The 16,330-nt window shown below is 45.6% G+C and overlaps 1 protein-coding gene across 2 annotated transcripts in view; it reads left to right on the plus strand.

Moving 5' to 3' along the window:
• The window catches only part of LOC138522069 (antigen peptide transporter 2-like), a 249,280-nt gene extending 236,607 nt beyond the window's left edge, over window positions 1–12,673 (plus strand). For both annotated transcript variants that reach the window (XM_069635307.1, XM_069635308.1), the window contains one exon: window positions 8,720–12,673. In XM_069635307.1, the coding sequence (XP_069491408.1) occupies window positions 8,720–8,932 (213 nt within the window). In that variant the 3' untranslated portion in view covers window positions 8,933–12,673. The remainder of the gene's footprint in view (window positions 1–8,719) is intronic.
• Window positions 12,674–16,330: the final 3,657 nt, after the last annotated feature.

Below are 16,330 nucleotides of genomic sequence, written 5' to 3' on the forward strand. Positions count from 1 at the left end.
GAGCATTGTGTTAAAGGGGATCCGAGGTGAATAATGAATCACCTGAGAAATTGAGTGCGTGTGAAATCCTGAGAGGAAAATAACGTATTGTTTGTTTGTCGCATCAGGCCCTCTGAAAGAAGAGACTTTGAAAGGCAAAGAGACTTGGGCACGGAAGGCCCTGATGCTAATGTTTGACCTGCACCCTCATGGTAGAGAAGCAGGAGACTGTGCTAAACTCGAGTGCATCGCCTTGTCCTGTGTTGAAAATGTGGGCAAGGAAGGCCAACGGCCTGAATATCCTGACTTTCCATTTATTGGACACTTCTTTCTTTTACATAACATTGTTTCCCACACTATCTGTAATTAGAGGTAAGGATTGGCAAACATTTTATTTTAGTATAGGCCTTTTTATTTTGACAGGTCACCAATAGGACTGCGTTACTATTATTTGATGGTCGTTGCTTGCTCCCATCTTTAGATTTAGGATTAGATCGGTGTTTTTCAACCCTTTGTTTAAAGTTCAATAAACACGTTTGAACTGTGGTCACTTGTGCCTGTCGTACTTTTGATACCATGCCTTCCTTACAGAATCCTCAGAACTTCCACTTCCAGGACCCCACAGTAGGAAACAAGAGAACCTTCACATCCATGACCCTATACTAGGAATCCTGGGAACCTCCATATCCATGAGCCTACACTAGGAATCCTGAGAGCCTTCACATCCATGACCCTACCCTAGGAATCCTGGGAATCTCACCATCCATGACCCTACGCTAGGAATCCTGGGAACCTCACCATCCATGACCCTACCCTAGGAATCCTGGGAACCTCACCATCCATGAGCCTACACTAGGAATCCTGAGAGCCTTCACATCCATGACCCTACACTAGGAATCCTGAGAGCCTTCACATCCATTACCCTACACTAGGATTCCTAGGAACCTCCACATTCATAGCCCTACCCTAGGAATCCTGGGAACCTCCATATCCATGACCCTCCACTAGGAATCCTGAGAGCTTTCACATCCATTACCCTACACTAGGATTCCTAGGAACCTCCACATTCATAGCCCTACCCTAGGAATCCTGGGAAACCTCCACATCCATGACCCTTGACTAGGAATCCTGTGAAACCTCCACATCCATGACCCTACACTAGGAATCCTGGGAACCTCCATATCCACGACCCTACACTAGGAATCCTGAGAGCCTTCACATCCAAGACCCTACATAGGAATCCTAGGAACCTCCACATTCATAGCCCTACACTAGGAATCCTGTGAGACCTCCACACCCATGACCCTACACTAGGAATCCTGGGAACCTCCATATGCATGACCCTCCACTAAGAATCCTGAGAGCCTTCACATCCATGACCCTACACTAGGAATCCTAGGAACCTCCACATTCATAGCCCTACACTAGGAATCCTGTGAGACCTCCACATCCCTACACTAGGAATCCTGGAAACCTCCATATCCATGACCCTCCACTAGGAATCCTGAGAGCCTTCACATCCATGACCCTACACTAGGAATCCTAGGAACCTCCACATTCATAGGCCTACACTAGGAATCCTGTGAGACCTCCACATCCATGACCCTACACTAGGAATCCTGGAAACCTCTATATCCATGACCCTCCACTAGGAATCCTGAGAGCCTTCACATCCATGACCCTACACTAGGAATCCTAGGAACCTCCACATTCATAGCCCTACACTAGCAATCCTGTGAGACCTCCAGATCCATGACCCTACACTAGGAATCCTGGGAACCTCCATATCCACGACCCTCCACTAGGAATCCTGAGAGCCTTCACATCCATGACCCTACACTAGGAATCCTAGGAACCTCCACATTCATAGCCCTACACTAGGAATCCTGTGAGATTGCCACATCATGACCCTACACTAGGAATCCTGGGAACCTCCATATCCATGACCCTCCACTAGGAATCCTGAGAGCCTTCACATCCATGACCCTACACTGGGAATCCTAGGAACCTCCGCATTCATAGCCCTACCCTAGGAATCCTGGGAAACCTCAACATCCATGACCCTTGACTAGGAATCCTGTGAAACCTCCACATCCATGACCCTACACTAGGAATCCTGGGAACCTCCATATCCACGACCCTACAATAGGACTCCTGAGAGCCTTCACATCCATGACCCTACACTAGGAATCCTAGGAACCTCCACATTCATAGCCCTACACTAAGAATCCTGTGAGACCTCCACATCCATGACACTACATTAGGAATCCTGGGAACCTCCATATCCATGACCCTTGACTAGGAATCCTGGTAACCTCCACATCCCTAGACTAGGAATCCTGGGAACCTCAACATCCATGACCCTACACTAGAAATCCTGGGAAACCTCCACAACCTTACACTAGGAATCCTGGGAAACCTCCACATCCATGACCCTACACTAGAAATCCATCTTTGATTATGTAATAATGTTACTTATGACTTTATGTTTCTATCTTGAATTAAGCCTGGATTTGAAAAAGGCAAGAGTATTGCCGAAACACGGGTCATCCATGGGCATCTTGCATTGAATTCACAGGATTGTTTGCACAATTAAAAACAATCTTTGATTTGCCCGGATCTGATTGTGGCGCAAGTTTATGTCGAGGGCTTGACATTTGAATCCTAGACTAGTAATCCTGGGAACCTCAACATCCATGACCCTACCCTAGGAATCCTGGGAACCTCACCATCCATGACCCTACCCTAGGAATCCTGGGAACCTCCACATTCATAGCCCTACACTAGGAATCCTGAGAGCCTTCACATCCATAGCCCTATACTAGGATTCCTGGCAACCATCACATCCATAACCCTACACTAGGAATCCGAGGAATCTCCACATCCATAGCCCTACACAAGGATTTCTGGGAACCTCCACATCCCTACACTAGGAATCCTGGAAATCTGAACATCCATGATCCTATACTAGGAATATTGGGAACCTCCACATCCATAGCCCTACACTAGTAATCCTTGGAACCTCCACATCCATAGCCCTACACAAGGAATTCTGGGAAACCTCCACATCCATGACACTACACTAGTAATCCTTGGAACCTCCACATCCATAGCCCTATACAAGGAATTCTGGGAACCTCCACATCTATGAACCTATACTAGGAATCCTGGCAGCCTCCACATCCATGACCCTACACTAGAAATCCTGGAAAACCTCCACATCCCTACACTAGGAATCTTGGGAAACCTCAACATCCATGACCCTACACTAGGAATCCGAGCAACCTCCATATCCATAGCCCTACACAAGGAATTCTGGGAACCTCCACATCCCTACACTAGGAATTTTGGGAACCTGAACCTCCATGACCCTATACTAGGAATCTTGGGAACCTCCACATCCATGACCCTACACTAGTAATCCTTGGAACCTCCACATCCATAGCCCGACCCTAGGAATCCTGGCAAACCTCCACATCCACGACCCGCCATTAGGTATCCTTGGACCTCAACATCCATGACCCTACCCTAAAAATCCTGGGAAACCTCCATACCCACGGCCCTACCCTAGGAATCCTGGGAACCTCAAAATCCATAAGTGTACACTAGGAATCTAGGAACCTCAACATCCACGACCCGCCATTAGGAATCCTGGGAACCTCAACATCCATGATCATACACTAGGAATCCTGGGAACCTCAACATCCATGACCCTACACTAGGAATCTAGGAACCTCAACATCCATGACCCTACACTAGGAATCTAGGAACCTCAACATCCACGACCCGCCATTAGGAATCCTGGGAACCTCAACATCCATGATCATACACTAGGAATCCTGGGAACCTCAACATCCATGACCCTACACTAGGAATCCTGGGAAACCTCCTGACCGTGACCTTGTGAAGGAAAGGCTCTACTCTTCCAAGCAAGCGCAGGACATTACACTGTACTGCAGGATCTGCGTTTGATGCATTGCCAGACGATCACTGGTAGGACCAGTTGTCCCTTTAAACCAGGCCTCTGCAGCCTTCAGCTCTCCAGATGTGTTAGACAACAACTCCCATGGTCCCTGTCCACTGACTAGGCTGGCTAGGGTTGATGGGAGTTGTAGTCCAAACCATCTGGCGAGCCAAAAGTTTGCAGACTCCTGCTTTACACCATAGATTATGGATCTAGTGTGTATTTATTATTTATTTATTGCATTTTTTATAGCCCCTTTATCCAAGGTGCTGAACATAGTAATTAAAACAGTACAATAAAAAGTTCACAAAATTTGATGGAGGCAAATAATGAAACGTGTACTTTAGTTAACAAAGGCAAAATCCCATAGATATTATTTCAAGCGCTTCTGACACACGTTTAGGGTGGTACCAGCACAGAGTTTTCAGGGTAAATTATTCCACATTTTTGGTGCCAGTAACTAAAAAGAACAAAACTATGAAGAAGCACAAAGAGTGCGATGTGTAGTTCCCCCAAATTACTTAGAGTAACGTAATTGTGTAGAGGGATGATATACGTTTGAGGGAGAAAGTCAATTGACACATTTGAAAAGAATACATTGATAATGAAATTTAAATGTTAGAGGAATAGGCAGGCACTGTAGACATACTAGATAAGGAGTAATATGATCCAAATAACTTAATTTAAAAAGGATCCAGACTGCAGTGTATAGAATTGATTATAGCGCAAGAATAGAATACTCAGGGAGTCCAGCATAAAGAGAACAGCAGTAGCTTAGACAAGACAATACCGAGGATTGAAGTAGTAGCTTGTGTGATGAATCGAGGCAATTCATCCCTTCTCCCCAAGGGGAAGCCCCTTTCTGTGAGGCTAGGGAGGTGAGCCTGCTTCACAGTACTCTCCCTTGAGGGTAGCGGCAAGAGTGACCTTACTGGGACAGACTCCCCCTTTGGGGAGAAGGACTCCCACACTCCCTCAGGCCGGACATACCATAGCCCACATGAGATGCTTTGAAACACAAGTGAATATGGACTATCAGGACTGCGACGAAGAAACTACAAAGAAATATTGTTATCCTGGAAGTCTATTTCCATTTAAATTAAAACATCCCCTGCACTAGGATGACTTTATTAGGTCTGGATATTAAGACCAGGGGAGAGAGAGAGACCAGAGAAGAACATGAGACCAATGAGGAGAGAGAAACCAGATGAGAAAGAGACGATGGCCAAGACAGGCTGTGGGAGGTCCCAAGCAGCAAAACGCTGGAGGAGAATGGGACACCACAAGTTTCCAACTCGCCTGCAAATTGTATTTGAGACGCCAAAGGCATGGCAAACCCATAGCCCGAGAAACCTAATGGGCAAGAGCAGAAACCCAAACAAAGGTGGCAGCAACACCACAGAAAGGAACTTGTGGTGGTCCAAAGGTTCAACAAATGTTGGCAATACCATCGACGACAGAGAGACCAAGTGTGTCCGTGAAGCCCTTTCGGACACTGGAAAGAGATGCAAGAGAGAGCAAGAATGAGGATGCAAACGTCGGGGGGAAGATGGCGCCCCAGAATCACAAAGAGCGAGCGGAATCCCAAGATGGAAACCTTCCGAAAACATCCTGAGTGAAGAGGGAAGGTAACTGGGACGCCGTGAGGTACGGGGATGAAAGGGGGAATCATTATAGTACTGAGCTCACTTGTCACATTACTAAGTATGACCAAGAGTTAACTTCAAAGTCAAGAGAAAATAAGTGTGAAGAAAGAGACAATCTTTATAGTACTGAGCTAACTCGTCAGTGCAGAAAATGGAAAGAGTTAACTTCCAAGACAAAAGATATAATACACATGAAGAGCGAGAGAATAGTTATCACATTGTGTTAACTCACCACAGTGCTAAATATGAAATGGAGGCAACTTTGAAACCTGAGAGATATCAAGATTGTGGAGTAAAACAGAAGCCTGTTCAGGCACAGTTAGATGGTTACAGTGAAAGAAGTAACAGAAAGTTAACTTGTAAACCAAGTAGATACAAAGTACATGAATAAAGAGAAAAGTACAAAGAGAGGTTGGACATTAAGAAATAGAATCAATGTCAAGGAATACCCAGGGAAAGGGGGAAAGATTAAGTGTAATCCTTTACAATAACATTATAGTGGTTAAGAGAAAAAGTGATACAATCCTGACATTAAAGCCAAAAGTCAGATATCCAACTTTTAATTAAAAAAGAGGGAACTAAAGAGAATCCAAGACAAAGAGGGAACGTTCAGAAACCACTTGTGGAATTGAAGCGGTTGAGACGAGCAGTCAAAAGAGACTATTTACGGATCAGATATTAAAAACTGGTACTAGGAGTACCTCAGGAGAAAGAAGTCATTCTCCTGCTTTAGGTTGGTTTCTCTTATGATTCTACGTGATTTCATAGAGCAGATTTGGTCGAATTCAAATCCATCTAATTCTTTTCTTTTTTTAAGCCATTTTGCTGCAAATATATTCGGGTAGTCTCCCGCTGCAACTCTCCTTTGCCCCCCCATAATTATTTCCCTTATCCACCCCCAACGATATATCTGCAGCCAAATTCGGCTGAAAAGATTTGATGGATTTGGCCTTGACCAAATCTCCTGAGATGAAATCTCCCTATCCCTCTCTTAGTGGTAGGGTCAGTGAGGGTAGTTTTGGACAGTGCACTTGTTTTCCTTGGACATTCATAACTGACACACTAGCACCTTAATTAGTAATGTAGGTAGGGATCACCCATTGATTAGGGAGAGTTAGGCGCTCAATTTTTTTTTCTAATAAATAAGAGTTTGCAATGTCCTCAAAGAGTCTCTGTCCTTCTGACTCACCACACTTGGTAGATGAAAACGTCACTAAATGTCATATCTTGCGATTATTCAAAAGTTGGGATCTACAAGTACCAATAAGATTTGTTCTTGAAAAGAAAGAGCAGAATCAAAATAAAGCCTACATTTATAACCGAGTTGTTAGGAACTAGATGAAGAGGCGGAATTGAATCGATTGGGCGGATGACAACCAAGGGTGATGCTGGAAAAAAATAGGATTTCATTTTTTGGGGATTTAATTGTAAATAGAAGGATGTCGTCCATGATTCGATGGCAGTTAAACATTTGGTAAGTTGTTACTGTAAGGTATCCGAGAAGTTAGAAAAGGATAGAACGAGTTGAGTGTCATCTGCATAAAAATGTGCTTGAAAACCAATGGTAGATATTAAGGAGGGGTATCTTAAAGTGAGAATAAAATGGGACCCAATACATAACCCTTAGGAACGTCAAATGGAATAGAATGAATCTGTGGCATAGAGCCCTGCCAGGATACTGATAGAGATCGATTTTGAAGGTAAGATGTAAACCGTGATAGAAACGTAGCAGGGATACAGAGTGAAGATAACGAAGAGATAAGTGTCGTGTGATCAAGGTTATCAAATGTGGCAGATAAGTCTAGTAGTACAAGATGCGCTATGATGACGTGCATATAGAATGTAATTAGATTAATAGAACTTTTGAGGAAGTCCAGTGATGTGGGACACGAAGATAAGTACACGGCTTTGGTGAAATCCACATTTGATCTGGTTAATTGGTGTCTCACTTGGGACTGTGAATATCACGTCCTGGAGAAAACATTCACCAGTAAACTGGAAAAATAGGATTGGTCTGCGAACTACGATTATATGTCTAATCTGAAGTCTTATAATGCTATAGCAGAGGTAACCCATACATTTATGTCACACCAGAGATACTTAACATTGTGCACTGTGCCCATATTGCACAGATGTATTCTGCTTCTGCGTACAAATAGGTTTCCAGTGCTGACTGTTATAGGTCCCGAAGTCAGAACGATTCTTTCTATTGTGTAGATTCCCGGCAGTGGATGAAACAGAAAGACATGTATTGACAGAGTGTTGGGAAAAGGGGGCGTTATATAGGTCTGTTCTAGAAGGTCTCGTTAACCACTATGATAGCATTAAGGATGATAGTTTTGGGCTATACTGCTTGAACACTGCGAATAAAGCGCAGCCTATTGACTTACATCGCATCTGGAAACAGATAGATGTATTGTTGATGAATTAGTAAAATAATATTAAGAACTCATTACAGCAATGATCCAAAATACTGTGCAGCATAAACTTGAATTAGCAAAGTGTAAGAAAAACATGTTTTAGGGATATCCTTCTATTTTAATTGTGTCTTAGGAGACATAACTAATATTGTCTATAATGTATAGATATTATAAGGACTTATGATTTATACTGTCAGTCATCGCGCATTGTGTTCTTAATGATGTATTGTTTTACATATCTGTTAAGAAATGCATTTTTATGTGTGTAAAGTTGTAATATGAACTTGTCACATTAATAAAATCCTAATACTTAGATACTGCCAGGAGGAAAGTTCTGTTGAGTGACCGGGGCAAAAGCCTGATTGAAAAGAAGAGAGAAGATTATGTAGGTTAAGATATGAAATTAAATGGGAATGAGCAAGTCTTTCTAAGAATCTTGAAAGAAAAGGCAACGCAGATATTGGGCGATAGGAGGGTTAGATTTGTCAAAATTAGATTTGTTTCGGAAAGTTTAGGCAATTGTATGTTTAAAGCATGATGGAAATGTACCTAAGGGTACATGCTCAGATTACAACGTGTACAATATCAAGTTCTGAGGCGGGTGGAAATCAGAGAAAGGGACTTGTGCAGAGAATCCTGTTTCTTGTCAATGTTATTGACATTTGATATCTGCAGTCTGTTGACAAAAGCCCATCAATCTTCTCTTTCAGGTGCATGAGGCACTGTCCAGGATCCCAGGTCTGACCGTGCTGGTTATCGCTCACCGACTCAAGACGGTGGAGAAGGCAGATTGGATCATCGTACTGGACAAGGGTCAGGTGGTGGAGGAAGGGGTTCACCGGGAGCTGCTGAAGAAAGAGGGGCTCTACCACCGGCTTGTCCAGAAGTGCTTCTCAGAGAATGGGACAAATGGTCAGGACTGATGTGAGCCCCCAAACATACACATGAATTGACTCTTGTGTGAGCGCACAGCAGCTAATAGGGTGCACCTAAAGACTAAATGGTGAGAGTCTCCAAATCCTTCATCGTTTTTGCTCTCACAGCATTTCAGTGCTCTCTCTCCCACAGAGCAACAGTGTAAGGTAGCCGTAATGCTTCTTAGCCAGTAAGATAGCCCCGTGAGTTAGGTGCTCGCCTAGACACCCGAGACAGGACACAGGTTTAAAACCCAGCAGGGCCGGCTCTGCACTTCAACCTTCCAAGATCAAAAATTGAGGACAATTAAATGAAGTTAATATCTATTTTCACAGCAATTCCAAGCAGCAGAAATCCAGCATGTACTGTTGTAGTAATAATAACAATGCTATTTGGTATTTTATATAGCGCCGCATACCTGAAAGTCCAGTTTCAGAGCACTTGGTAACAGGTTTTACTAATTACCATCATTATTACCCATGGCTGTGGTATTCATGTTTCTTCTTCCCACTACCATGAGTTGCCTCTAGATGTCCATGTCACACACCAAGTGCATGCTGGGAATGGTAGTATTGTTTCTTCAAGATTTAGTGAATAGATTACATTTTGTGAGATTTCCAGCTGGTACCCCATTTGCTTTTTCGACCCTGGTGTCACTGCCCAGCTGTGCATTTCAAGAGTACAGATGGGGCCCTAACACCCCCCTGCAATGGTTCCTTGACTTTGGAAAGCCCTGCCACACCGCCATTTTGAAAGCATGTACAAAGTGCAACTCCTGCCGCAACGTCACCTTCTTCCCTCCTGTAAATTTCTTTCAAAGTGAAGTTTGAACTAGAAGACCTCCCGCCGGACCCCTTGGACATGTCGAAGAGTCCCCTTAATATATCACTCTGCTGCCGCATTCCACTTGAGGGGTTGTTCCATTCCTTTAGCTCGGCCCTATCCTCTCTGCAGTTCAGATGAGATCCTGGTCTTTTATATTTTAGAATATATATAATTCATTGATATTTTTGAGAGTTTGTTTGCGAAGAAATCGAAGAAAAATCCTTGTTTGTATGCAGGTAAAATGGAACCAGAGCGGAAAGTGCACCTCTTGTCCCCGCCAGGGTGGGACTGGGACAAGAAATAGGACCGGACACCCAAAAAAAAGTGGCCCTCAAACCATCACCCGTGAATCGCGTCAATTCACGACTTTATAGAAAACGCTACTTATGGAGGGTTCATGCGTCTGTTGCATGTTATATTTTGTGTAAACGCTTGAGAAAGTGATAGCATTCCTTTTGTTCTTCATCACATGGCTAAACACTTATTTTGCAGAACCAGACTCAAGGCATGTCTACTCATTGCCACCAGTAATGAAAGAGTTGCATTTAATAAGCAGTACAGCCAAATGATGACACCAGAAAGTACCTGGCCACTTGCATTTATGCTCAAATATTACATTACAACACAACTCAGCGAGCGGGAATCTGCTTGATATGCTCATGTGCTGTCAGTGCTGACAGCATCTACACAGATGATGCTACATGCCCAGTCATCAGCACAATAGCCTCATATGTCCATGCAGCGCGACCATGCGCCCAGGTATTGCCACCCAATGGTCAGCTGATAATACCACATTTCAAGTAATGGCCTCATGTGTCCAGTTACTCCGGAAATCGACCAGGCGGTGCCATTTCATACCCAGGCTCTCGCATTGAGGGGCTGCTGGAGAGGGGCATGTCAGCAGTTGTAGGAGAGATCCCAGGGGGTTCATAGGCAAAAGCTTGGGGGGGTGGTTGCAGACACCTGCCTTCTCCAGAGGGATCATTGCAATGGTAGCTCTGTCTTGTTCTGCTTTTTGCCACGGTGTAAAAGGTACTTGCTACTTTTCACATCTCTGGTGAAACTGCATAGGGCGAGTGTCAGAAAGGTTTAAGGAAGGATGGAGTGACTCTGGCATCAGCTGCCAGGCTAGCAGCACTGAAAGTTGGCCTGTCTGATGGGGAAGCCGCCATGTCTCTCATTGCCTCACCATTGAATGAGCGGATAGAGACCGCAAGGTCTCTCTGTAGGAACCAACAATGAAGACCGCGTTGAAGTCCAGTGTTTCAGGCGGCCCAGGAGCTGTCGGGGATGGCGTATTGTCAAAGCATGCACCTTGGCCCCAAAATAGTCCCCTGACACAGTACAGGCTGAAAGTACCACTATAGAGGACGTCATTGAGCGCCATTGTATGGTTTTGTGTTGCGCAGGCTGTAAAGGACACACAGTTATAACAATTAACCCTCCTGCTGGGCCTGGACAATACCCGTAAGACGCTATAGAATAGTGTTATCCTGCACTGGTCACGGAATGACTGCGAGCCAAAACTAAATTTAAGGTAATAATTAAGAGAAGGCCTCAGGTCCTTGCCCCTCCTGTGGATGTGAAGATATCTGTGTGTGAGGGTCAGGAAAGCTGGAATAAGTTGACTGGTGACTGATCAAGGAGTGCATAATAAATGTTTAGATTTTAATATGCCACTCGCCTATTCCCAAGCACGTGGTATTTTAAGATATTAAAAATGTATTTTGACGTGAATACAAAAGACAGCTTTGCTCACTTTCTTCCAGTGAGCGGATCTCTTCCGGAGCATGGGGACTTGGTGCGCTGCATCTGTGGCTTACCTCGGGTTGGGGGCTGGGGCATCCTTTGCAGACTCGGCGGCGTGCGGCGGAGAGCAGCTTAGAGTGAGTAATACCCTGCCACTCCCAGTGATTTGTATCACTGACGGCTGCTGGCGCCATGGTGTCGCGACAGTTGGCTGCCGGCCCGCCGCATTCATCAAAGAAAGGTAACACTTCGGTGTTACCTTTCACTGCATCCTCGGCGGGCCAGCGGGGCCGCAAAGGATCTGTGTCTGGCGAGGCCCTTGGGGCCGGTTCCTGAAGCCCAGGCGTGGGCCAGAGTCCCACCCAGGTGTAGGCTTCAAGAACCAACCCCCACCGCCTCATCATGATTTCAGCCCGGCCACGGGCAAATCCGACCCTGGTCCCCGCCTCACTGATACAAAGCAGTCAAGGCCAGGGATGTGTCTGTTGCTACAGAGTTCACAGAGGGATTCTTAGCTTTACTTCACATTGAATCTTCTCGTAACATTTTTGTAATTTATTTATATGTGTGGTAACATTGAAATTGTATGCAGGTGTTGATGCCCTGGGAAGCTGGGGTTGGGTGCTCTGTTCTAGCATTCAGGGGAACCATGTGGTTTCTGGCCCTCAGCTCTTTTTTCATAGGTGTCGGGGTGCAGGTGCATTCTGGGTGTTTCCTGAAGGCTCCCACTTCACTCTTTGCCTTCCTCGTAACCCAAAGCATGCAGTTTGAGGTAATTCTTGACTGACTGGGCTGTCCTGGCCCCCAGCTGCCACACTCGACAGTCGCAGCTCCCAGTCTCCACTTCCTCTCGGGATTCTGGTGGGAACGCGGGCCTTGTGACAGCCACAGCTCCCAGTGTCCACTTCCTCTCGGGATTCTGGTGGGAACGCGGGCCTTGCGATAGCCACAGCTCCCAGTCTCCACTTCCTCTCGGGATTCTAGGGGGAACACGGGTCTTGCGACAGCCACAGCTCCCAGTCTCCACTCCCACTCGGGATTCTGGCGGGAGAGCGCACTCTGGGCAATCTTGCAGGTCCAGGAGGAGGGGACGAAAAAGTGCAAAGTTGCAAGATGTAAACTGTAACCCTGTAAATAGCGCTTTGCTGATGGAAATAAAACAGTGATTTCTTTTATGGCTACGTGTGTGTGTCTTTTTACATGTACTGATTAGAGCTCTCCTGGAACAAGCACGTGCCGCGTTCACCAGACGGATGTGCTTTGAAATAAGCTCGATAGTGTGGGACTTGAAAGTGTGAGTCCCCCAAAATGCAATCAAAACTCCCCAATGAGCGTCAATAATGGACACACCCCAGGAGGGAATGAGACCAAGACCAAGTGCGGTTGACTGTAAAGTGTATCTAAATCCAAAATAAGGCAAGTAGAGAACTCTGCAAACTCGGAGACCGCTCTGCCCAACATCACTCTAACATTACTTTAAAAAGGGTTACAGCATCATAAACAACATCACTACATAGGTTACATTTATTACATTTTCATTGGTGAAGCCCAAAATCCAGTATGGCTGTGTAGGCGCCGCCTCCCAATGATTGGATAGTTGCTTGGCGGGAAGGCGGACATCACCTGCTTCAGCCGGGCTGGTCAGTGTGAGGTGAAGGTTATGGGGCTCCGGATGGGGTGATTAATACTAACTATCTAATCTAGACCCCACTTCAAAGTATGCAATAAACAGACACTCATAAAAAACATCATTGGCATCCTGACAGTGGGGGAGAATCAAATATTTCACACTTATCTGTACATAGATTTATCTGGTTCACATGAAAGGGGGGACAGGTATGGGGGGTCATCGTGTGTCAGGGGGCAGGGGGGGTCAATACTCTGTGCGGGCTCAGCGGAAGGGAGAGAGGCTACATTTGTTGCATTAAGGCATCAGTGAGACATGGGGCCTCATTACGACCCTTGCGCTCCCTTAATGAAGGGGGCCGGTACGGGACCAGCCCCCTTCATTACGGGACCACCGATTATGAGGTTCCCTTTGTGGGACCCTGTAAGGACGCCTGGTAAAACCAGGCATTCTTTCCGGGTCCCGAGAGGGGAAGAGGGAGGTAATAATGGGCCAGTTGTAATGTGCCCGTTATTAGCTCCCTCCCCATTCCCATTGAGCCTTATGGGGGCTCAAATGGGAATGGGGAATGGTTCCTGCAAGGAGGAATTACCGGGTCCTCCTATGTCAGAATGACCTGGTAAGTCCTCATTGCAGGAACCCGGTTTGGAGGCAGCATCAGCACCATGGCTACCTCCAAACTCGTAATGAGGCCCATGGCCTCTGGCTGCAGCACTGTCAGAAGCACAGGGAAAACGGGTGAGGGCTGTGCGCCCTTCGGGCGCGGCGCTGCTGGAGTGGGGAGAGAAGGCCCTGTGGCTCGTCGAGTTTGGCCCAGTCCGATTAGTGGGATTATATGTAAACCATTGGAATAGGGTCAAAACATGTTTGCTGTCACCTTATTTAGAACAAGTGATACGCAGAGTCTGATTATATTGTGGGCTATGTCTTTGCCTTTACCATGGTCACCGTGCTACAGAATGGCTCTATTTACATTAACCTCGTGGCCTCACCATTTATATTGTGCGCATGAGAATCTTATACCAATTGAATACATTTGCGAGTATACATAATATTGAGACACCAATGAGCATGTGGACCATACATTTTGCATCATAACAACCAAGTAACCGAACATCTTATACATTTGCGGGGACCTTTGGTAGAGAACGAAATGTGACCAACATTATAGGACAGCAACGTGTGGATCACGATATCATACTCATTGCAATTGATTCAGATAGGTTAATTATTGATCGTTCTTTTACACCTCATAGAGACAGCTCCCTCATACACAAATACAAGAGGTGATATATAGCCTTACAGACGGGATTAGTATTGGGGGTGACACACAGTCATGGGGCATGCACTGCTACATCAAAAGGGGTGTGAGGTTGGGGGGGGTTATACACGTTATATATCTTAAGGGTAGAGTCTGCAAATCATGTGGCGTTTTGTGGAGATGGATTGTTTTTTCCAGGCCCAAGCTCTTGCCCGGTCATTCACAGGTCAGTGATGGAAGGAGGAAGGCGAGAGATACAGTGTTTGACTTGTATCTGTTTGCGCCCAGTCTCCGGTGAGAACAGGGCTGCTGCAGGGACACAGGGGGAGGAGGTGGCGGAAGTAGCTGGCTAACTGTGCGCGGCGCCAGGGGAGAGCTGCAGGCCTGCAGGCTGGCTTTGCTGTGAGGCCTGCTTTAGCATGTACAAAATGGAGTCGGGTTTAGTACAAAATTGAGTCAGTAATCGGCCCTCTTCATCCCTCTGATGAACGTTGCATCCGTATGTGTCGTTCCGCGGCCGTCCGGCACCTCTGGCCACAGGCACATGGGCAGCCGTGGGACGAGCATTGTGCGCAAGTGGACAGGAATGGAGGGGAGGGGTCTAAAAGACCTTTCCTCCCATACAGACTTCAGAAGTTGATATACCAAATGTAGCAGCCTGGTGATTGTAACCAATAAGATTGTGCGGAACCAAACGCTGTACCTGCTGATACAAACCAAGGTTCCAGCAACCAGGTCCTCACTCTCACCTGTGTCTCCATGATTACCTGCACCTTTTAATTAATTTAAATTAAACAAAGAGAACTTCTCTTTCACTTAAATTCTTCTTTGCTGAACCTCCTCTTGTGTAACCTGGGTGCCATGGAAATAGAAAGTGGACTCTTTCTTTTGAGTTCCCTTTCTATGTCCATCGGCAGCCATGATGAATAAGCATTCTTTTATTTTATGAAGGCCTGTTGGCATGTATTCATTGCCTCATAAATGGAAAATGAACTGGGGGCAAACTGCTGTTCCCGCAAAACACAATACCCACAACTAATGACTTACAGGGTGGTAATGGCGCTGGTGCCCTCAATAAAGGTCCTTGCTTCACTCTGGCCTATTAACTCGTGCTGGTGGGCCACTATCTTGCAGTACAGCCCTCACTCAGCCTCACGTATTATTACTTGAAGAGAGCGGATTCCGTTTGGAACAAAAGCACAATTAGAGAAGATATGTGTATTAGCAGAGGTATGTGATAGAGTGAGTAGGGAGCACAGAACGCTGTCAGGACGTTCATATCAACCAGTTCATCCAAATGTTCACCAAGAAGGATATTTATCATAGGTGGGGCACACATGAAATCAGATTCCTTTACACGTCGGGCATTATACAATCTCATAGGCGCCGCCAGGCTCGCACTGGCCTATAGGGCAATAGTCCCATGGCCGAACCAAAAAAGCAAAATGCGTGTGTGGGCCAGTTTTTTGGGTCCAAGTGGGCCACTTGTTCGGCCAATGTGGGCCAGTTTGATGAATTACTTCTCTATGTGGCTAGTAATTTTGACCATTATTGCTGAGTAAATATTCTTTAAATTGCTGAATTGGCGTAATATTTGATTAAAAAAATCCCCCTTGGGTACTATTGAAACAGGCTGGCATAAAAGGAATGAATTGCCATTTGCCATGGTGGGCCACTTTTTCATTGGTGCCCGTTTTTTGCCCCATTCATCCTCCAGAATAGAGACCATGTGATCTTACTTTCATCCCCTGGTGACCAGCTGTCATCATTTCATTAACTATGATTAATGTTCTATTTATACTCCACCTGTGCAATATTATAGAATGTTGTGCATCTTTTATCTGTAATTTCATTAAATGAATGGCACTGCTGAGACTGGTTTTTGGAGGATGTGCAGGCTTCTGTTGCCTTCATGAGCTCCAAGTCACGTGAGGTTGGCATGGT

Source organism: Ambystoma mexicanum, chromosome 13 (assembly GCF_040938575.1).
Source record: "Ambystoma mexicanum isolate Mex_15411 chromosome 13, UKY_AmexF1_1, whole genome shotgun sequence".
Lineage (NCBI taxonomy): Eukaryota > Metazoa > Chordata > Amphibia > Caudata > Ambystomatidae > Ambystoma > Ambystoma mexicanum.